This window comes from Elgaria multicarinata, chromosome 9, assembly GCF_023053635.1.
Source record: "Elgaria multicarinata webbii isolate HBS135686 ecotype San Diego chromosome 9, rElgMul1.1.pri, whole genome shotgun sequence".
NCBI classification, from domain to species: domain Eukaryota; kingdom Metazoa; phylum Chordata; class Lepidosauria; order Squamata; family Anguidae; genus Elgaria; species Elgaria multicarinata.
In genome coordinates this window covers 30,176,308-30,199,185 of record NC_086179.1, presented here as the reverse complement: position 1 = coordinate 30,199,185, position 22,878 = coordinate 30,176,308, and the positions used below count along the sequence as shown (strand labels likewise).

The window sequence follows — 22,878 nt, the reverse complement described above, 5'->3', positions numbered from 1 at the left end:
AATACACCACCAACTAAATTCGTAGGCATCTTTCACATCAGTGTGGCATTATGTCCATATTAGAAGGATGCTAGGATCTGGGTGCCCAGTTCAGAAAAAAAATGTACCAAGGTGTGTGTTTCCAACTTCTGAACTGGCCGCTGTAGCAGCATTTGTAGACAGGAAAATGTCCTACAACTCCCAGCATTCTCCAGCCAGCAAGGGGAATGCTGGGAGTTGCAGGACTTTTTTCTGTCTAAACATGCACAGAATTGTGCCCTGAATCATATAGATCTCCATGCTATGAACGTCTTTCCCCTTTTGATTTTTGCATATCAGGCCTCCTTCAAATGTACACAAACAGGCCTGTTCTAATTGCTTTTCATGGCCAATTGTGAGGAGGTAACATAGATAAATAAGGAGGCTTATATGTGGCATTGAAGGGGGAAATCCCAGTATCTTAAAATGGTTTATATATTGTCTACAAACTTTAGATGTGTTGTAAGCTCTACTTCTATATAATGAGAAGGCATAAAAGTTTGACATATTCTTAGGGAAAAAAACCTTGTAGGGCTGCAATCCTGTACACATTTACCTGGGAGTAAGGCCCAGGCCCATTCAACTCCATGGGATGTACAAAGGATTGCACTGCAGAAGAAAGCAAGCCACCTGGGAAATATGTTTGTGATACCATACTTTCCATCAGCCTTCTCCAAGCTGGTGCCCTATGGATGAGTTGGACTACAGCTCCTACCATTCCCAGCCAGTATACTGGCCAGGGTTGATGGGAGTTGTAGTCCAAGGCATGAGGTTAGGGAAGGTAGCTTTACCTTATACATCCCTTATGAATCCCTCTACAATGTTTGAGATCAGCCTTGAGGATCAGGTTTTGGATGTCAGATCGTCATCAACCAGGAGCAGAGCTTTCTCTGTAGTGGCCCCGGTCCTATGGAATGCTAGAATGCCCTCCCTCCAGAGGCCTTCTGGCCTACATTACTCACTTCCTTATACAAACAAATACAAACATTTTATTCCACTGAGCCACAGGGAATTAGGCCTTTGCATATCTGATGATGGGTGATTCTTATTTGTTCTTGAACATTTTTGATTTCATGGTGTGGGTAATGGTGTAAACTTTTTTAAAAAAATAACTGAATGCAGTTTGATAACTTGCTTTCAAGTCCTACTCTGGTTTCCATCAGATTTGTCTACTCTCCATATTTTCAGCTCAAAGCTTGCCTATGACTATTGCTCAGTCCACTGGGAAAATCTACTGGGAACGTCTCCAGCTTATGAAGCATTCCATGCTCCTGAAATATAATCTTCATTGCAAGTTCCTGTTGTGTAACCAATAAAAACTCCATACCTTATAAAATTTCTCAAACACTCACATTGTGTTCTGTCATGTTTATTTATAAATACATATATTTACCTGGGAGATGCAGTAAACAGTAATACTCTGTGTGCATAAAACGGCCTTCCTTCCACAAGGAATGTAACATCTGACATTTCCTTATTGTTAAGAAAATGAGGATCTGGAATCATCAAAAGAAAATGAGTGGGGAGAAATTTTAATTGGGAGTAAGTTAAAACACTGGTATGTTTGATCCTGATGGTGAAAGACAGTAGTTTAAGATGCACACTCTTTTGAAGTTATATTTAAGAACTGCCCGAGATGGAACATATTTTGTTACATATTCTAAGAGAACTTACATAAAGTACATTCAAAAATATTAAAACACGATTTTATCTTTTTAAAGGTAGGAGACAGCTGTCATATGCAATATTTCTGGGCAAAGAGATGAATGTTGAAGAAAAGTTCTATTCCTCATCTTCTCTAGCTATTCTTGCCTTTACTTAAGACTATTTCCAGGTATCAGATTGCGTTTTTTAATACCACTTCTCATTCCATTTACATGGCACACTAGAGCCATATTCTGGTATTAACTCGTCCGAAGCAGCAACATGGATACAGCGGGACTTCAAGGCCAAGAGTTTAGCCCTCATCCCAAGGTTGTGCGACATCTCCTGGCCTCTCACCTGCTGAAAGATAATTTCTGGAGCACGACTACCATTTCTATCCATGGAGACTCCCCACAAAGTATAGAAGCCTGATTTTCCATGGTTGGGTAATGTCCGAATAAGGCTCTGAAGAGCTTTTTAAATATGGCTTTCGTTTCCAAGGTAAATAAAACTGTGTATAGAATAGCATGGAGCACTGCTTTAAGTCACTTTCTCAACAGAATGATGCCATAAGAGAGAAAAAGATCCGAAGTAGAACTTCAGCCATAACTGAACATGAAGTCCTCTCATTTTCAAAAGTCAATCCCTTTGTTCATAGTAAATGAGGCCAGATCTACACCAAGCAGAATATAACAGTTTGAAAACAGTTTGAAAACTGTATATGGATAGGGTGACCATATGAAAAGGAGGACAGGGCTCCTGTATTTTTAACAGTTGTATTGAAAAGGGAATTTCTGCAGGTGTCATTTATACATATGGAGAACCTGGTGAAATTTCCTCTTCATCACAACAATTAAAGCTGCAGGTGCCCTGCCCTCTTTTAAAATGGTCACTCTAGTATAGCTCCTGCAGCTTTAACTGTTGTGTTGAAGAGGGAATTTCACCAGGTTCTCCGTATATGCAAATGACACCTGCTGAAATTCCCTTTTCTCTGTAACTGTTAAAGATACAGGAGCCCTGTCCTCCTTTTCATATGGTCACCCTATATATGGAGTGTGTCATGGGCCCCAACAGTTGTCAATCCCATTATAAACCATTTTAATGCAGTAGCGTAGATCCTGCCTGATGAGTGAAAAACGCAAGACCAACACCTTCCATTTGCTTTACTAGTTGCAGATTCTTTCCTCAATCAATCAATCAATCAATACCATCACAGACCAGCAAAATCAATATAAAACATACAAAAGATAGATAAAAAGTGACATGAAAACAAAATACAGCTTTGTATTGTAGAGTTCCTTCTCTCAGGAGGATTGCAACATTTTTGTTTCCAATTTTGCATTGAGGTCATAAAAAACTTATGAGGACACATCCCTTAAACAGATTCTTTCCTTATATTTCCTGCATTCTGCTGTCTGCAACAAGGACAAGGAGGCAACAGAAGAGAAAGAGCGGGTCCCAGCACCCTCAGTTGAGAGGACAACGCTCTAGCAATACGAATAGGGAAAAAACTAGGAAAGGAATTCCATCCCTTCCTAGATGTTCTGCCTGTTCCCTTTCCTCTAGGACAGCCTTCCCCAACTTGGTACCCTCATATTGTCAGACCTCAACTCCCATTAGCTCCAGTCAGCATTGTCAATCATCAGGAATGCTGAGAGTTGAATTTCAAAACATCTGGAGGGCAGCAGGTTGGAGAACAGTGCTCTAGAACCACAGAGATAATGGTTAAATAAGGGCCTATCTAGACCAGATGATAAGAGATCTATGACTGGATTTTTTTATCTCTTTAAATTTTAGCAATTTACAGCTATGGGGTGAAGGCAATTCCAAGTGTCACTGTGGATTAAAGGGATTAGCCCTCCCTCCCCAGTGCTGTTTTACAGATAAATATTACCCCCACCCCATTGCCCTGGCTGCTATTTGGAAACTCAGGGCCAAACTATACACAAGCAGGAGTTGTGTAAAATAGTTACATCCTTTTGCCTATTCAGAATTTATTGCCAATCAGTTGTATTAGATGGCTCTGAACTGTGGTATTATGAGATGAAGAATACAGTTTGAAAACTCAATACATTTTTTTTTAAAAAAAGTAATCTGCATTGCAAATATTGCACTTTTTAATATATATATATATATATATATATATATATATATGTATTTTGATGTCAAATTTTAAACTTGGCTATCTGGATGACAAAGTTTTTTGGAAGATGTCCAGCTTCAAGCTTTGGTGGTCTCCAAAGAAAGTAAACCCCTAAACTGCAGAGCAGTTTCTATATTTCATGCTGGGAGGCCTGATCTAGGAACTGCAGGGGATATGACAGAAAGGATGTAGTCCCTAATGAACATATGTGGATGAATATGGTTGGACCTAGAAACAGGACTGGGTACAGATTCCTGGAGTCAACTCTATCTATCTATCAATCCGCCCCACACACTCAGGTCCTCTGGGAAGAATTTACTTCAGTCAGCCAAAACTAGGCTGACAGATATTACCCAGAGGACCTTCTGTTCTACTGCTCCCAGACTGTGGAATGGCCTGCCGGGAGAAATCTGCCATCTTAATAGTCTTTCTGAATTTAAAAAAGCTACAAAGACTTATCTCTTCTGGCAGGCCTACCCAGTCGAATTTTAAGGTGTCTTAAAAAGTGTTAGGATTTTAACAATGTATTGGTTTTATTATTTTAATCAGTTTTATGTATTTTATATTTTTGTATTCAATGTTGTTCCCTGCCTCGATCCAGAGTTAGAGGCGGGTAAGAAATCATCATCATCATCATCATCATCATCATCATCATCATCATCATCAATTGGATTTCTATACTATGTTTCTGAAGCCAACCAAAGTAGTTTACAAAATATTCAGAAAATAAACACCATCATCAAATAAAAGCAAAGTAAAACATTTAAAAACAACCTTAAAAACCATTCTCCCAGCATTTTAACAGTCTATAAATAAAATTTAACTTGGTGTTTTAAATTTGTAATTTTGCATTGCTGCTGTTTTTATCTGGTTGAGCTTTTCTATTGTATTTTATAATATGGTTTTATACTGTTGTTTTATACTTTGAATGTTTTTAATTTTTGTGAACCGCCCAGAGAGCTCCGGCTATTGTGCGGTATAGAAATGTAATAAATAAATAAAATAATAAATAACGACAATTTAAAAAGACCAAGTTAAAAAGATGTGTCTTGACCCCCCCCTTCCTGAGCATGGAGAAAGTGGGGCCCAGTCGTGGCTCTAGAGGACGGGTGTCCCGGCGTTTGGGAGCGACGCAGGAGAAAGCCCTTTCCTGCATGCCTGACAAGTGGACCTCTGCAAGTAGGGGTGTCTTCAAAAGGGCCTTATCCTGCTGAGGGACTGAGCAGGTTTATACCAAAATCAGGCCCTAAGCAATTAAGAGCTTCAAAGATTAAATATTGTACAAACCAACAATAGAGGCAGTGGCTTGGTTCCTTTTCTCTGTACAAAGGACTCATAAGATGATTTCCCCAACGTAACTTCTATCTCAAGTTGTTGTTCTCCTTTTTTCTTCCCCGCCCCCTTTGTCTCAGGTGTTTTAACTATGTTACGATATTTTAAACAAGCGTACGTTTTCATAATTTCTTTGCCTTCACCATAACGATTTAATGATTGTTTTTTACTGTCTTAATGATGTATGCCATTGTTTTTCATTGGGTCTGTGACCGTATAATAAATGATGATGACGATGATATTTAAAGGCTAAACTAAGGGAGTTAGTTTAGTTAAAGCAATGGTATTCCCCGTAGTAACCTATGGCTGCGAGAGCTGGACCATAAGGAAAGCTGAGTGAAGGAAGATAGATGCTTTTGAACTGTGGTGTTGGAGGAAAATTCTGAGAGTGCCTTGGACTGCAAGAAGATCAAACCAGTCCATACTCCAGGAAATAAAGCCAGACTGCTCACTTGAGGGAATGGTATTAAAGGCAAAACTGAAGTACTTTGGCCACATAATGAGAAGACAGGATACCCTGGAGAAGAGGCTGATGCTAGGGAAAGTGGAAGGCAAAAGGAAGAGGGGCCGACCAAGGGCAAGATGGATGGATGATATTCTGGAGGTGACAGACTTGACCTTGGGGGAGCTAGGGGTGGCGACAGCCGACAGAAAGCTCTGGCGTGGTCTGGTCCATGAAGTCACGAAGAGTCGGAAACGACTGAACGAATAAACAACAACAAAAAACTAAGGGATGCTGGAGAAATCCGAGACAGACTAAAATGCATTCAGATTTCTAAGAAACCGACCTGCAGAATCCGCTTTGGAGTCTGTGGACTTCGAGACTTTATTTTACTTTTTTACTTTAGCGAAATGTGTGCAGATTCATTTGCAGAAAAATGCACATGAGACATATGTCTCTTGGAAAATATATGCAGGGGAAATTAGAATGGAATGGGGGACAGCATGTTAAATGTTATGTACTAGCATAAGTTCTGTACATCGTTGCAAACTTTCTTACGGAATTATTTGCAATTTTTTTCTGCACAAGGGGGGGGGGGATCAAACCAGTCTGTGACTGGACGCTGGAATGAATGACGCCACACAATCCATAAAACACATGGGGTGGATTTCACAAAAACTGGACATCCCTAGTGAAACCTTGAATTGAGCACAGAAAAACGATTGATAATCTGTGCTGATCTTTTAATATTGGGGTGGCATCCTCACAATGCTATGCATTAGTTAGCAGCTTAGCTGCTTCATTTTGCATCAAGCTCTTCAAGGACAGCTCCACACCGAGCGCAGTGCAACAGTCTGTGATGTAACCATATATTTCACTCCATCTTTGCTCCCCAAATAATGCATATGCACCTTCCAGATTGACTTCTCTGTGTGTGTGTGCTTCAGGTCGGCTTCCTGCTCTCTTTTTGTTCTCAAATGTTTTGCATTGTGATCTGCTCACTCTTTTCTAGACTTTAAAAACTCCTTTGGAAAGAAAGGTCGTAAATTTGTGATGGACATTAAGGGTCAGCCCAGCACCACACTGCAAATCCTGCCACGGAAAACAAGAAGAAGGGGTATCTCCTAACCTTGATCTGTGGGAGAAAGATGTGCATGTGCCCAAAATTTAAGGCCCAGTGTGCTTCCAGAGCCGACACACCACTATCTGAACATCAACCCTGTTTGTCCCCAGCAAAATGTCTAGCATATTGAATTTTGCTTGGTATGCAACAGGAAGTATAAACTTTGAAACTGACTGATGGTTCCAGATGGTCCCATCTGACCTTAGACTGCATGAAATGTCCCTACTGTGGTTAAGGAATCTTTGAATTATCTTATTTTATTATTGCATTTCTATCCCACCTTTTTTCCTTCAAGGAACCCAAGGTGGCATACATAATCCTCCTCCTCTCCATTTTTATCCTCACAACAACCCTGTGAGGTAGGTTGGGCTGAGTCACCCAGTGGGTTTCCATGGCTAAGTGGGGACTAGAACCCGGATCTCCCAACTCCCAGACCAATACTTTAGCCACTACACCACACTGGCTTACATTGCTATAAGTTGTCTTGCTTTCTTCCAGTGGTCACACACAATGTGTGCTGCTGAACAGCCCAGCCACCGCACACTTACCTAAACGAGAGGTCTGCTTGCGTTTGATTTCAATAAGCTTGGGAATAGGATAGGGTCCATAGCAATGGGTGAAAATGACAGCCAGTTGTTGACTTATCACTTCGTTCTGAAACAAACAGAAACAACAAAAATAAACGCGAAAGGCAGGTATATTTATTTATTCATTTCATTTCTATACAGCCCAAGAGCTGAAGCTCTTGAAGAGTCACTTGCAAGAATTGGCTGAACAGAGCATGCTCATGGGGTCCTGAAGATGCAACAGCAACAACTTTGGTGGACATTCTGAACTACTTCTGCCATCTTCTGTAACTTGCACAGGGTGGCCGAGGGATGATGGGAGCTGTAGTCCAATGCATCGGGAGGGCTGTACTAGATACTCCTGCTGCTGCTGAAATCAGCTGACCAGGACAGCCGGGGATGTAGTAGGGATATATCCTTCTCCCTACTGCATCTACCTTGCTAACCGGATAGAACAGCACTCTTTTTAAACGTGATGGGGCTATTGAGAACGGGTGGGACTTCTGACTTCTCCCGCATGTACTGTTGATGTTCTGAGGGTCTGTGCACTTTCTCTGGAATGGCAGCAAGTGAAGCCAAAGAGGCCAAGGCTGGATCACTGAAGCCTTCCTTCAACTGAGGATTCAAGGGGAAGCTGAGCTCACCTTGGAGGGATCATTGCCTGGTGGTAGACCCCATGCTTTGCATGCAGAAGGGCCTGTGTTCATTATGATTTATTATTTAGTTAAAAGTATTTTTTATCCTTTGTTTCAGCCAAAGAGACTCACGCATTGGCTTACAAACAATCAGTAATAGAAGACAGTCCTTGCCCGCAGGCTTAAAACCTAAGAAGACATGGCACCCAAGGAAAAAGGAACAGGAAGGCAAGGGTGGCGGAGGGATTAAGTCTTTCAGGAGGCTGCTGGAATGGCTCACTTTGCAGTTCTCATCTCTCTCAATACAGCCTGTTGGAATGGCTGCTGGAGATGGCCGATGAGGGAGGAAGAGGCTCCATGTTCCGCAAGGCTGGTGGAATGGCCCCACTTTCTGATGCTCATCTCCCTAAGCCTCAGTCCCAAGATGCTGGATCTATTTTGATTGTAGGATTCAGCACCTTGGATAGCTCTTTTTAGTTCTGGCTGGTTTTGACTGAAGCACAGATTGAATTCACACCCCTTATGAAATCAGAGCCATCAGCCTCCACTGGACCTGGTGCAGCTTTGCGGAAGAGAGAACGACCCTGTCCAGGCAGGCCTATGGCAATCTTGCCTACATGTGCCATTGCAACATCACGGACAATGCGCCTTTGCAGACATCTTGAGCACCTGATATTGAAATAATGGTTTCAAGTTGCCGAAAGAACTGAAGCACAATGCCCTGGACTCCTTAAAAATCTCTGCAGGTGTGAAAAAGAGAAACCCGTAAGGCTAAATTGTACTCTTTTGTGGAGTGTGTGTGTGTGTTTCTGTATCTCCTTCTCACATCAATGGAAACTGATCACACAGACGTAAGGGCAGACTTTCTCTGCCCTTTCTTCTAAGTTTTCGTTCAGAGGAAACTTGAGGCAGGCAATGCTTACAGCTAGAAAAGGCCATCTTATTTACAGAAATCCTGGCACAGAGATTGTTAGGGACCTAAATGGCAGGAAGATCTTCAGTTTCACTTACAAAAAAAATTGCTAAATTGGACACCATGTACTATGGGGGCATTTTGAAATAAAACATGTCTTTTTCATAGAGAACACTTGAGAGCACTCTGGAAAAGAGGCTAGTGAAACAGAACTAGGATGTGAAAGTCAAAGGACAAATGGAAAAGGAACTGAGTGTGCCTCAAGAGAGTAAGAAAGATGGGGGCAGTTAGCAGGAAGTGCATAAGGAAAGAAGGTACTGTAAGAATGATCACACTGAAAGCAGGGAAGGGATAAAGATTCACAAGAAATGCTAGATGAATTGCACACTGTGCATGAAATTAGATTTTGTGATTAGTTTCACTAATCTACACCAAGCAGGATATAGGACTATGAAAGCAGTATATAAAAGGCAGGAGCAACACTACTCGCTCTATAGAGGTATTGAAGGGCACTGACAACTGTTGGGGCCCATTGACACATAGCATATACCGCTTTCATTCCACTTTCATAGTGCTATATCCTGCTTGGTATAGATTAGAAATGTACAAAGAATTTCCCCCAAAAATGTGCTCCTGTTTGTGTTTGGGGTTGCAAACAGGCAAGTTCAGATGATTTGCGGACTGAAATGAAATTTTCTTAGATCCCTACTCACCCATAAGCTTCTTTACGATGGAAGCTCCTGTACAATGGTGGTTCAGATCACATGGAAACCTAAGCTAGAACAGCTTCTCATGCATAGGCTTTTTCTAGGCAGCCATCCACACCAATGCATGAATATCTGAGTGTGTGTGAGTGAGTGAGTGGATGGAGGAGAGCTAGCCTCACAGTCCAACTTCCCCCTTCTGCACATGTAGGTTCCATGCACAGAGAACATTTGAACAGGGTTATGTGACCACAGCTACATCAGTGTGTGGATATCGGAGAAATTTGCAATGGACTCAAATGATTTCAGACTTCAATGAATCAGACCCACGAATTCCACAGCAGACCAGCATTTTCTGAATCAGACCCACGGATTCCACACCTACGGACCAGTTTTTTTGTTTACTTTCCAGAATTTTATGCAAATTTAATCATAGAAAAATACCTAATGTGCATTTCCCTCACAGAGTAAAGCATGAAAATGTGCATTTTGGGAGGGGGATTTGCATATTTTGTCAAGTGCGAATTTGCACAAAATGTGAATTTTTGCAAATTTGGGAAACTGGGAAAAATCCGGTTCCATCAAAGAGTGGACAATGGAATGAAAAGCACCTGAGAATCCATGAGAAGCAGCCAGAACAGATTTTACAAAATTCGTACATCTCTACATCAGTGCTTATCAAACTTTGTGCAATTGTTACTCTCCATTCTATATTTAGCTGCATATAGAACCTAGAAACTTCTATGAATATATATTTTAAGATATGTGCAAACTCAGACAGGGCCCAAGAGCCAAATTAGAGTTAGTTAGTCCTTGTCTACAGGCTTAAAATGACAGTCTGCAAATAGCCAACATGAGCCCTTCAATCTAGATTGGGTCCCTGGCATGGGAGAGCTGTAGTCTCCCCCTCCCCTGCAGTCCAGATGCAAATAGGGTGGGTGGGCACTCAACTGATTTTACATGGATAAAACCGTTCCCAGCTAATGGGAATCTATCTGCATCTACTAGAGCTGCGTGTTCCTCACAAACAGCTTTCTTCAATAAAGTACATGAAAAGAGATTACATTTTTAAAAATTGTTTATGCCTGGTTTCACAGGGGAATACAGCTAGGTAAAAGAGACAACAGGAGCCAGACTCCAAAATAATATGGTTGAACAAAATGATAAGAATGAAAAAAGAAAGCGGCCAAGAAGTGTAGAACCTTGTATTGTCCACCCAGGACTTGGAAGGCGATAGGAGAAAAGTCATTACAGTAAGAGCACTCTCATTCTCACACACCTGAAGGTCTTACTAGATATGCTTTACCGAAACTTCGTGCAGCATCTAACAATAGACCAGGCCAGCAGTAGCTCCAGCAAAGGTGGGCGAAAATAACTCTGTTGCTGCTTAGATGCCCACCATTTTGAGCAGCTAAATGAACAGGAAGGTTCTTTTCTAAGACAGGAACTTGGGCCAGAACCTATTCTGGCATATAAATGGAACATTCTCACCACAAGAACTGAAAGCTACAAAGAAGAGAAAACCATCTTCCTGGCCCAGATTTTCACAAGGCTGTGTTCCTTACTAGCTGGTGTAGATGGCTATAGTTAACTCCATCTCTTTAAGTGGTTTGACAAAATAGGGTTGTAGTTGTTGTTGTTTTAATAGCAGCTGGGTTAAAACCCTTCTGCAAAGGAGCACAACTCATCCCAGGTGATATACAGATCTTTCCCTTGGCAGCAACTGGGAATACTGCCAAGAGTTTGTTTTGAAAGGATTTTCAAACCTGTGTATCTAGAGCTCAGAACCAGGAACAGAATTGATAGTTTATGGGTAGGAGACCAGAAGGGGGCACACAAGTGTTAGTATCACTGCATCTTGGTTCCAATCCAGGAAGTTGCCACAAATACCTCCTTTTTCTTAAAAGCAGCAGGGGTCTTCATGAATCCACTGTTGAAATATCCCTTGAGACAAATTATGACTAAGGCTTTAAAGTGCAAGATAATCCAATCAAATCCAAGGTTAGTTTGCTGATAAATCCATGCTGCTGCACACACATTTTATGTGACACCAGTTAATTGCTCGTTATACTAGCATGCCACGCTGGTTGGTGTACCTGATGTTCGCTTCTCATTTGGAGAATGCAAGATGTACATTTATGGAAGTTTCGGGTCTTGGTTATTCTGAACTGTTTAGATAGAAAAGTGCTGAATGTGATGACAAGCAAAACTATATGCCACAAAAGCCACCAGCTTATGGAAGAATCTGCCTATAGGGAAAAATAAGAACCACGCCAAGGGTGATGTGAAAAAGCCAGAGGCTGAGGTTGCTCTGTGCCTCAAGTGCTGAGAGAGCTGGGCTAGGGACCTTGTCCAGAGTGGTCAAGATGGCACATTGCTTCCTTGAAATGGCCTTTACTAATTAAAGACCCACGTGTCCTTTTCCTGGATAATGCATGCTTGAGTAGTATACTACATAAAATAAATAATAACCATACAAAATAATTATACGACAATTCTACCAAAGGCGTGTTGTGAAAGGAATCGTGTACTTTCAGTTGCTGAACTTCCAAAGAACATAACAATAACCTTTTAAAAAGAAAACATGATTTAAGAATGTGTTCAGGACTTTTAACAGAAGAGGAACACTTCTTGATGCAATTCAATGAATACAACTACTCCCTGAATGGCACTACTACATTGGTAAGTTCCTTTGATTAGTTGTGAAATGCGCAAAAGTAAAGCAGACTCTTGCCAAATATGAAGATCCTACATGACACCTTTTACTATGTCAGGAATGCAGAGGAATGAACAGTGGACAGAAGGAATTCACACAGGGGCTGAGCTAATGCATTTGCAGCTGGTTTTTTCACCTCATTCAAGGTTGTGGTAGGAGGATGGATGTTTCTTGGGAGGGCAAACTTCAGGGATGGTGGTTTAGTAGTATTTATAAACTGAATTCAAGGTGGTGAGGGCTTCTTTATCTGCTCTTCACCTTTTACAATTTAAAAAGCCAAGCCATGGCTTGCCTGAGAGCTCAGCAATGCTACCCTAGCACTGGCAATTTCCTTTGGAACGCCAGGACTTGTTGTTAGAAGACCTAAAGATGGTAGTGCACATGCTGGTAACTTCGAGGCTCGACTTCTGCAATGCGCTGTACATAGGGCTACCTTTGTGCCTAGTCCGGAAACCTCAACTAGTTCAAAATATGGCAGCCAGGTTGGTCACCCGTACACCTAGGGGTGACCATATTACACCAACTTTAAAATCACTTCACTGGCTGCCAATTAGTTTCCGGGCGAAGTATAAAGTGTTGGTTATTACCTTTAAAGCCCTACATGGTTTGGGTCCAGGTTACCCGAGGGATCACCTTCCCCCGTACAATCTGTCCTGCAAACTCAAGTCCTCTGGGGAGAACTTACTTCAGTCAGCCAAAACTAGGCTGACAACTCTTACCCAGAGGACCTTTTCTTCTGCCGCCCCCAGACTGTGGAATGGCCTGCCAGGAGAGATTCGTTAACTTAATAGTCTTGCTGAGTTTAAGAAAGCCATAAAGACTGATCTCTTCCGCCAGGCCTACCCAGATGTTTTTTTAACATGTCCAATTGTTATTTTAATATTGTATCAGCTTTATATGTTTTTAATCAGTTTTATGCATTTTATGGTGATTTTGTATTTAAAGTTATCCCCCGCTTCGATCCAACGGGAGAGGTGGATAAGAAATATTCTTATAGAATCATAGAATCATAGAATAGTAGAATTGGAAGGGGCCTACAAGGCCATCGAGTCTAACCCCCTGCTCAATGCAGGAATCCACCCTAAAGCATCCCGACAGATGCTTGTCTATTCTATTCTATTCTATTCTATTCTATTCTATTCTATTCTATTCTATGTAGTGTTATTCCTGAGACAAATAGATTATTGCTTCCCAGGCGTTAATTCCCCTCCTAATTCCCTGATATTATATGAATAATATACTAATATTTTAATATAATATTATCATTAATATTATTTTAAAATATCATTATATTATATGCAGTTATCTTCACCAAGTGGCTTGACAACTAGAACTGTAAAAGCCCAGAAAAATTTAGAATCCCAACCCAAACGGCCCTATGAGTCCCCGCCATCTGATACATAGAATATAATGGACCCATTTCTTTACCCTCCATTTTAATGAGCTAACTAGTTGTACATCGTCAATGCTGACTGGGGAATGCTGGGAGCTGTAGGACTTTTTCCTGTCTGAACATGCATAGGATTGCAGCCTTAATGTTCTGCCACTGAAATCTTACACCCACTTACTTGGGAGAAAGCCCCATTCAACTCAATGTGAGTTATGTTTGAATAGACCTCTCTAAAACTGGACTGTTAACATGGTAAATTAAATATATGTTTGATAAATTAGTTGATACGACATATAATTCAATGTAGATCCCTTGAAACCTGATAAATGCCGTGCCATTATGGGGTGGGGGGAGTTACCTCCCTAATGGCAACTCCCATATACCTTATTGTATTATAGGATTTCCAAAGGAAATTGTTTTATAAGTGTCTAGAGAAGAGATTTAAAGGTTTTTTTCTGCACGAGGCATTAATTGTGTGCTCATTATTCCCTACTCACAGTTGTTTATGGGTTCTGCGAGTAGGGAGTTGTTTATAGGATCTGCGAGAAGTTTTGCAACTGTATCTAAAGAGCACTTTCAGTAAGGTTTTCTTAGAGCAGAAAATGCAGTAGGTATTTCTTAAAGTGAAAGCAAATGTTTTTCCCTTGTGTATTTGCACTCTTTTGCTATACCACAGTGCCACCTACAGGTTGTGTAGCAGAAAAGCAGGAAAAGAAACACTCCTCATGTAGTGCTCAGAACCTCAGTTCTGTCACAAAACTGAAAGTAGATGTAGTGGATATGGAAAAAGCTCACTATATGTGGGCATCCCTCCCCACCCAAACCCTTTGTAAGGATGGTCCTGGAAAAAATTTCCTAGTCAGCTTTTAGTGGGCATTCTCATAGGACCAAATGAACTATTAACTCATCTCAAAAACATCATAGGCAGAAACACAAATGTGAGGGAGGACATTCCATTGTTTGAGAACTGTCACAAAAAATCTAAGGAAATGTGAACAATGCCCTCCTTGTGCCATTCTAAATAGCCAGCGAGATAAAGCTATACTCTCAGCGCATTTGCTTATGAGCCTCTCTTGCCAATATTTTATTGCGTGACATGAGCGACCCATAGTTTTACCACAAGGCTTTCGCTTCTGTTGTCTCTCCAGCTTACTGTCAATGTCAATATTAAGCTGTCCTTGCAAGAAATGGATATCACCAGCCCTCCTTTTAAAAACCATACATCCGCATGTGTGTATTTTGGAAAAGCGGTTGAGAGATCAGTTCATACGATGATGCCAAACAATGCTTTGGTGCTACGCCAATGATCACTGTGCGCATGTGATGCTTCCTTCCCACTGCCTCCTCCTCTTCCTTTTCCTCCCACCATTGCATTAGTTACTTCTTGGTCTATGGCGAACCCTATTTGCCATTACATCCCAAGTGGCAAACTGTATTTTGTGTTTGTCCTCCAAACCAGTACTGCAAATCACAGTTTGAAGCCAGATTGTGCTCCTAGTTTGGAGGTCAACCACACACACTACAGTGGGTATGAGTGTGTGTGTGTGTGTGTGTGTGTGTGTGTGTGTGTGTGTGTGTGTAGCCCTCATTGGGTTCTGGGGGGGGTATTGCCCCACCCAACCCTGGAATCCTCCTACCCTTGAACTTTAGCAAGTAACTAATGAAGTAAAGATTGTGAAGAGAGAAGGGAAAGGGTAGTTGGATTGTAGGAATCCAAAGCTCCGCCTTGCAAAGTCCAACCATGGCTTGTTGCATGTGAACCAACTCGCTAAGTGTGTACTTCAAAGATCTGGATACTGTCTGGACAGGGTGTCTTTTATACATTGTCCTTGTGACTTTTGATGAAAACATTTCTATTTCAGCAGACTTGTACTATTTGATTATCTTCTGCTGTAAAGGCTACCCTGATCTCAAATTGTGGTGGTTTCAGTGCTGCAAATTTCCTGTTTTGTTATACTTTGGTAATTTTATCTTATTTTAATGTGTTTTGTGCTTTGCTGTGCAAGCCACGTAGAGTGTGTTTAAACAGAAAAGCAGGGAAATAATAATAGAATAACAAGGCCAGTTTTACCTACCTTGCTTGCCTTCAAGATCTCAATCATCAAAGGCAACCCTTGTGTGACGAGTTCTTCAGTATATTCTTCCTCCTGAATAGATTTAAATTCTTTCAGCAAGCACTGGATGAGAGGTCGTCTGTGTTGTTGAAAAGCAGTTCGCAAGGACTCCAGCCACGTATGGAGAGTCCATGGGACACCTGTTTAAAGTAAAAGTATTCTAAAGGTTTGCAGATATCTCCAAAATCCAGGGTTTGATTCAAGACAGGAAGACTTTATGGTGTACCATATTCTGAATAATTCCCATTCAATTTATACAATTTCCTTTTCTAGGGTCACCATCAGGGTTAATGTCAGTGGTTAACAACAGGAAAAGTCAAAGGTATAACAATACTGCTACAACTTGAAAGTGACAAATAGAATAAACTATAAATATTGAGCACAAAAGTTATTTAAATAGTGGGTACAGTCCCCAATTATTTAGAAGACATAATAAAACACGCAATAAAAGAACATCTGTGCAATACAATGTCATGTATAAAAAATTCTCATAGTGAGTTAAGGTACGTACACATCCATATTTCTTGGTTTGTTCAATAAGAACATAAGAAGAGCCCTGCTGGATCAGACTGAGGCTCCATCTAGTCCAGCACTCTGTTCACATAGTGGCCAACCAGCTGTCGACCAGGGACTAACAAAGCAGGACATGGTGTAACAGCACCCTCCCTCCCATGTTCCCCAGTAACTGGTGCACACAGGCTTACTGCTCAGATATGGGAGGTAGCACATAACCATCAAGGCTAGTAGCCATTGATAGCCTTCTCCTGCTGGAATTTATCCAACCCCCTTTTGAAGCCGTCCAAACTGGTGGCCATCACTACATCTTGTGGTAGTGAAGTTCATAATTTAACAATGTGCTGTGTGAAGAAGTCCTTCCTTTTATCTGTCCTGAATCTCCCACCAATCAGCTTGATGAGATTACCCCGTTGGGTTCTAGTATTTTGAGAGAGGGAGAAAAATGTCTCCCTATCCACATTCTCCAAGCCATGCATAATTTTGTACACCTCTTATCATGTCTCCCCTTAGCTTCCTTTTTTCCAATGTCAGTGGTTGGCATAACTGGGCCCCAGTCAGGGCCCTACCATTGCCACTCCATGGAGCCACTTGGCTTTGCTGCTCCTTCGCCTTACTATTGTTGCCTATTCATCTGCCCCTCTTTAAGCACACAAAAAGTGAAAGCAGAAAGGAGGAGGAGGAGCAGTAATTCCCTCATGACTTGCTCTCCTTTCCCCATCCTCCTCTCTGGAAGGCGCTGCCGTTTGGGCTGAGAGAAGTGGTAAATTAATGGGCAGTGGCAACAGGTGTGGAAAGGAGGAGGAGAGTGTGGGCACATTCATAGAGAGAGCCCCATTGAGAGCTTCTTGCTGAAGGGCCCCACGAAAACCTGGAACTGGCCTGGGTCATCATCTCTGAATGATGATGACCCAGCTGTACAGTCCTTTCCAGTTGCAGACCCTGGCTGCTTCCAGACCGGGAGCTCCTAGCACTGATAAGGCATTGTTCTTCCTATGCAAGCGGCAAGCAGAATAGTAATGGACCTTACACACTATTGGGAACATTGCTCGGTTTCTATAAGTTCACCCGGCTATGCTCTGTCCACATAGGTGGGCATGAGATACAGTAGCTGCTGTGGGTGGAGAAGGAGAAGGTCCACATCATCTCAGCAACAACTGAAAATTGAACCCCAATTATTTATTTGGTACTAAGCGCTCTGTCAATGAAGCATGACAGACCATTACTACCCATGGAGTCAGGGGGGCAGTGAATCCGCTTTGGGTTTCAGTCAGAACCAGCCAGAACACTAAAGGAGCTCTCCAAGGTGTGGAAGCAAAGGGAAGAATCCTATTGCACCTGTGTGCCAGCAGAAGGGACCTCTGGTGCAACTGGGACTCATGGCTTCATAAAGCAAGCAGAAGGGTGCTCCGCTGACCTGTTCCAATACAGAAATGCATTTCTGTCATTTTTGGGTCTTCCTTTATGAAGTGCTAAATCCCCATGGCAGAGAACACCTAATTTCCTTGAATGAGTTCAAATCTCCAGGGCCCGATGAACTGCATCCTAGAGTAACGAAGGAGCTAGCGGAAGAACTCTCAGAACCTTTGTCTATTATCTTTGCAAAATCATGGAAGACGGGTGAGGTGCCGGATGACTGGAGGAGGGCTAACGTTGTCCCTATCTTCAAAAAGGGCAAAAAGGAGGAACTTGGGAACTACAGGCCAGTCAGTCTGACATCCATCCCTGGGAAAATTCTGGAGCAGATTATGAAGAAGTCAATCTGTAAACACCTTGAAATCAATGCGGTGATCACTAGAAGCCAACATGGATTTCTCAAGAACAAGTCCTGTCAGACAAATTTGATCTCATTTTTTGATAAGGTAACCTCCCTTGTGGACCATGGGAATGCTGTGGACATCATATATCTTGACTTCAGCAAAGCTTTTGACAAAGTACCACATGGCATTCTGATTAATAAACTAGCTAAAAGTGGGCTAGATGGAACAACTATTAGGTGGATTCACAGTTGGCTACAGAATCGGATTCAAAGAGTACTTATCAATGGAACCTTCTCAAACTGGGGAGAGGAAACGAGTGGGGTACCGCAGGGCTCAGTCCTGGGCCCAGTGCTCTTCAACATTTTTATTAATGATTTGGACGAGGTGGTGCAGGGAACGCTTATCAAATTTGCAGATGACACAAAATTGGGTGGGATAGCTAATACCCTGGAAGACAGAAACAAACTTCAAAGTGATCTTGATAGGCTGGAGTGCTGGGCTGAAAACAACAGGATGAAATTTAATAGGAATAAATGCCAAGTTCTACATCTAGGAAATAGAAACAAAAGGCATAGTTACAAGATGGGGGACACTTGGCTCAGCAATACTACAAACGAGAAGGATCTTGGAATTGTTGTAGATTGCAAGCTGAATATGAGCCAACAGTGCGATATGGCTGCAAGAAAGGCAAATGCTATTTTGGGCTGCATTAATAGAAATATAGCTTCCAAATCACGTGAGGTACTGGTTCCTCTCTATTTGGCCCTGGTTAGGCCTCATCTAGAGTATTGCGTCCAGTTCTGGGCTCCACAATTCAAGAAGGACGCAGACAAGCTGGAGCATGTTCAGAGGAGGGCAACCAGGATGATCAGGGGTCTGGAAACAAAGCCCTATGAAGAGAGACTGAAAGAACTGGGCATGTTTAGCCTGGAGAAGAGAAGATTGAGAGGAGACATGATAGCACTCTTCAAATACTTAAAAGGTTGTCACACAGAGGAGGGCCAGGATCTCTTCTCGATCCTCCCAGAGTGCAGGACACGGAATAACGGGCACAAGTTAAAGGAAGCCAGATTCCAGCTGGACATCAGGAAAAACTTCCTGACTGTTAGAGCAGTACGACAATGGAATCAGCTACCTAGGGAGGTTGTGGCCTCTCCCACACTAGAGGCATTCAAGAGGCAGCTGGACAAGCATCTGTCAGGGATGCTTTAGGGTGGATTCCTGCATTGAGCAGGGAGTTGGACTCGATGGCCTTGTAGGCCCCTTCCAACTCTGCTATTCTATGATTCTATGATTCTATGAATAATATATGTTGAACAAATTCTCTACAAAGCTTTTTATTCATTACTGATGTGCTGGAACTTTTGTCTTGAAAAAGCATTGCCCTTGAAATGGGAATCAAGCTGTCCACCATGAGTCACATGTCCGCCATAAATACTTGCAAATATTTACAGCGGCCTTCTTTGTTTTTCTTAGAAATTTGCTATAGCATTTGATTGCTCTTTTTGTCCATGACTCCAGCCCGCCCATGCCAAGAGGCCAGAAGCTTTCTTTCCTGCATAGTTCCTCATCTAGACAAATTCCCTCTCAACGGCCGGAGGGGCGGGGCAAAGACTCCTTTGTGCAAAGCCGAAAATTGATCAGAGCAGAAGATTTGGTGCCTTCAAGGATCAGCTTTGCATGGAAAAATTCAAGCCTCCAATGACAAGTGGAGCCCTCTCCACCCGTTGAGTAAGCCTGCCAGCTTGTTGCTTGTTATGACAGGTAGGGAGCGCTGGCTTAAAAGCGGGGTGCCACATCCTTCTAATCAAGTCATCGTCCTTGGATCAGTTAAAAAAGGCATCCCAATCACCTGGGCAGCAGGTTAAGTAATTGATTATTTATTTACAGGATTTCTGAATCCCGTCTTTCGACTGAACGATTCTCTAGGTGGCTTAGAGTAGATGATATTAATATATATATATATACACACAGCCCTTTGCTTAAAACCCACACAGCCCAGCTGCCCTTAGTCCTCTGGCTGATGGATGGTGCCGGAGTATGCTGCCTCAGGACAACTGGTGGATGGAGCTGAGTATTCCTTCTGACAGGGAGGAGTCAGCAAGCTGCACCTTCCTTGGCTGGTGGATGGGGCCAGGCTGGTCTCCCCTCGCCACGGTGTTCTTCAACCTCTCTGTGGCATGGATCCCCTGGCTGGGGACAGAGGCCAGGGTATCCTTCCCTTCGGCTCTGTAGTCTCAGGGCGATGTAAATACTTGCAAATAGGGAAGTCTTGGAAATTTGGTTTTGCTCGCAAAACATGAGCGCGCGCCATGTTCAAAGCTCAGAACACAAGCACATGTCCGCCATAAATATTCGCAAATTTTCAAACACATTCATCTCATTCCTGATTCCTAATTTGATTTTTGCAAATTTCTTACCATTTGCACATTACCTAGACCGAATTGGTCCTGCTTTGGTCTATGGGGGAAAGCTGCAAAATTTGCGCAAATTTGGGAAAACTTGTTTTTAATGTTGTGCTTTTAATACAGTATTTTAAATGTGATTTTATTATTTACATGTGAACCACTAAGAGATTACATTATATGCAGCAGGATAGAAATATCACAAACAAAATGATAAAAAAGAAGAAACTTGCGCAAACCTCCTGTTCAATCTCTGCTCGATTTGGTCAAGTTTCCCATTTGCGCAGAGTGAGCAGCGATCACAAGTGGGAAGGGGAAAGTGGGAAGATGATATGGAGAATCCTGGTGATCTCAAATATAATTCGTTCGCCCATCCCTACATTGGGAAGGGACGTGGCTCAGTGCTTTGCATGTCCACATAGGGCTAGGAAAGAACCCCGCCTGAAAGCCTGGAGAGCCGCTGCCAGTCAGTGTCAGCTATAGTGGGCTTAGATGGACCAAGGGTCTGGCTCAGTATAAGGCAGCTTCCTATGTTCCTATGCTTCTACTTACACGTGCAGGGGGTGGGGGAAGCGCCTTCTTAAAAGAAACCATCCCTCTCACAAAGGAGGGAATTTCTCTTTTGAGATGGTGTCTGGTGCAACACATGCATGCACTTGAAACCCATTTCCCCCCCCTGGAGAATGATTGTTTTACTCACATGCAAATGTATGCAGTTTTAATTAATTATACTACTGAGAGCCATGCAATTAAATGGCTAATATTTCATTGGTAGAGAGATATCCCTACTTAAAAATAATTCCTGCGCTGCTCTTTGCATGAGTGTGCGTGGATGTGTGGGTGAGTGTGTGGACTATGAATGCATGAAGTACAGCACAGAAACCTACTGGGACAGGAATATGGAAATAGAAAAACACACAGACACACAAGAAAAGCAGCTCCTTGGTAAGAGAGAGACAGGGAAAAAGACAAGACAAGACAAGGCAATTAAAAGAGTCCCCAGTGCGGACACAGCCAAAGAGATGTTCCTGATGATAACATTTGCATTAGTCCTTCAATTAGTTCAGCATTGTATTCTACAGCTTATATTATACAGTGTAATAGTTAACCCAGGACCTCACATTAAAATTACCAGATTCAAATCCCAAATTCCTGCAGAATCCATAGAAAATTAAAAAACTAGCCATGTTGTTAATTTCTTTCGGAACATTCAAATTCTCCCGCGTCCCCAAGCACGTTTGAAAAGTCGTCCGATGTCTGGCTTGACAAGAACTCGAGGACAAATCAGAAATGGTCAGCGCAACTGACAGAGGCCTTTCTCATCGCACCGCATTTCTGACAGCCATCTCTCCTGGGAGATAGCGCACCGAGGAACCCGAAACTGACCTATGCTCCTGATGTCGATGGTCACATCCACGTATCCGTGTTCGGCACTGTGATACATCGCCTCTTTCAAAGCTTTAAGCCTGGCTTTGCTGTTGCGGGTGGCACACAAAGGAGCTGGCGCGCTGTCTGCCAAGTCGGTTCCCTCGGCCAGTATCTCCTCCAGGGACAGGATATCACTCTTCTCCTTCTCTGGCTGAGCAAGCAGCTTACGAAACACGTTTCTGACAGCCGTAGGGCAAAAGAAAAAGAGAGAGGGCGGGGGGGAGGGGGAAGAAAGGCAACCAGATTGGAACTGTTGACAGGGGAAGCCAGCGCTAACTACTCATCTAGCTAATGCTAAATCTAGTTAGTTTGCCTAACTAGATCCTTTAGCAAACCAGCTTTCAAGCAATGCTTCTTCTTTTTTTGCGTGCGGTTTAATATATTTGGCCCTGCAGCAGCAAGTCCAGCATCCAATACAGAGACTCCACACTCTGTTCATCAACAAGTTTATACCTGTGTGACGCCATTAAAGTGCAATGGAGTCACTCCCAGTGGATGAACTGTTAGAAACAATCAAATCCATTGTGCATCTTCTCCCTTACCTCCCACCTACCTGATACGCTTACATCTTGCTAGCTGCGCATGTTCAGTCCTGTGGGGGATAGAATAAGCAATGTATCCAGAGCAAATGGGCCAACATGTCTCTGTGTGTGTGCACATGTGTGTGTTTAAGGGGGGAGGGAAGCTCTTTCTCCTGTTAATTGAGATGATGAGCGCATTATGCCATGATATGTAATAAAGGGAGATATATATGATAACTCTGTTGATAACCCCATCCCACAGTTCTTAGGGTGAATACAGATATACCATTTAAAGAGAAGCCACAGTGCATTCTTCACCCAGGGTATGAATTGGACTTCCTCTTGGCCTTCCAAGTTGCATGGCAGATACATCCATGCTGGGTCCACCATTGGTCTTATCTCTCCCTCTCAAAGACTTCACATTGATGTCCACCCCTCCTATTTCTAAAGCACCACATGAACAAAAATAATACAATTATTCTTTTATATGTTCACCCCTTTTTGGCTTGTT

At 42.4% G+C, this 22,878-nt stretch overlaps 1 protein-coding gene across 1 annotated transcript in view; it reads right to left on the bottom strand.

Moving 5' to 3' along the window:
• ABTB3 (ankyrin repeat and BTB domain containing 3) overlaps positions 1-22,878 on the bottom strand; it is a 275,713-nt gene that overhangs the window by 5,477 nt on the left and 247,358 nt on the right. The window contains exons 10-13 of the mRNA XM_063134567.1: positions 21,805-22,025; positions 15,702-15,880; positions 7,251-7,356; positions 1,412-1,514 (exon numbers count right to left, since the gene is read on the bottom strand). Coding sequence (XP_062990637.1) covers positions 1,412-1,514; positions 7,251-7,356; positions 15,702-15,880; positions 21,805-22,025 — 609 coding nt within the window. The remainder of the gene's footprint in view (positions 1-1,411; positions 1,515-7,250; positions 7,357-15,701; positions 15,881-21,804; positions 22,026-22,878) is intronic.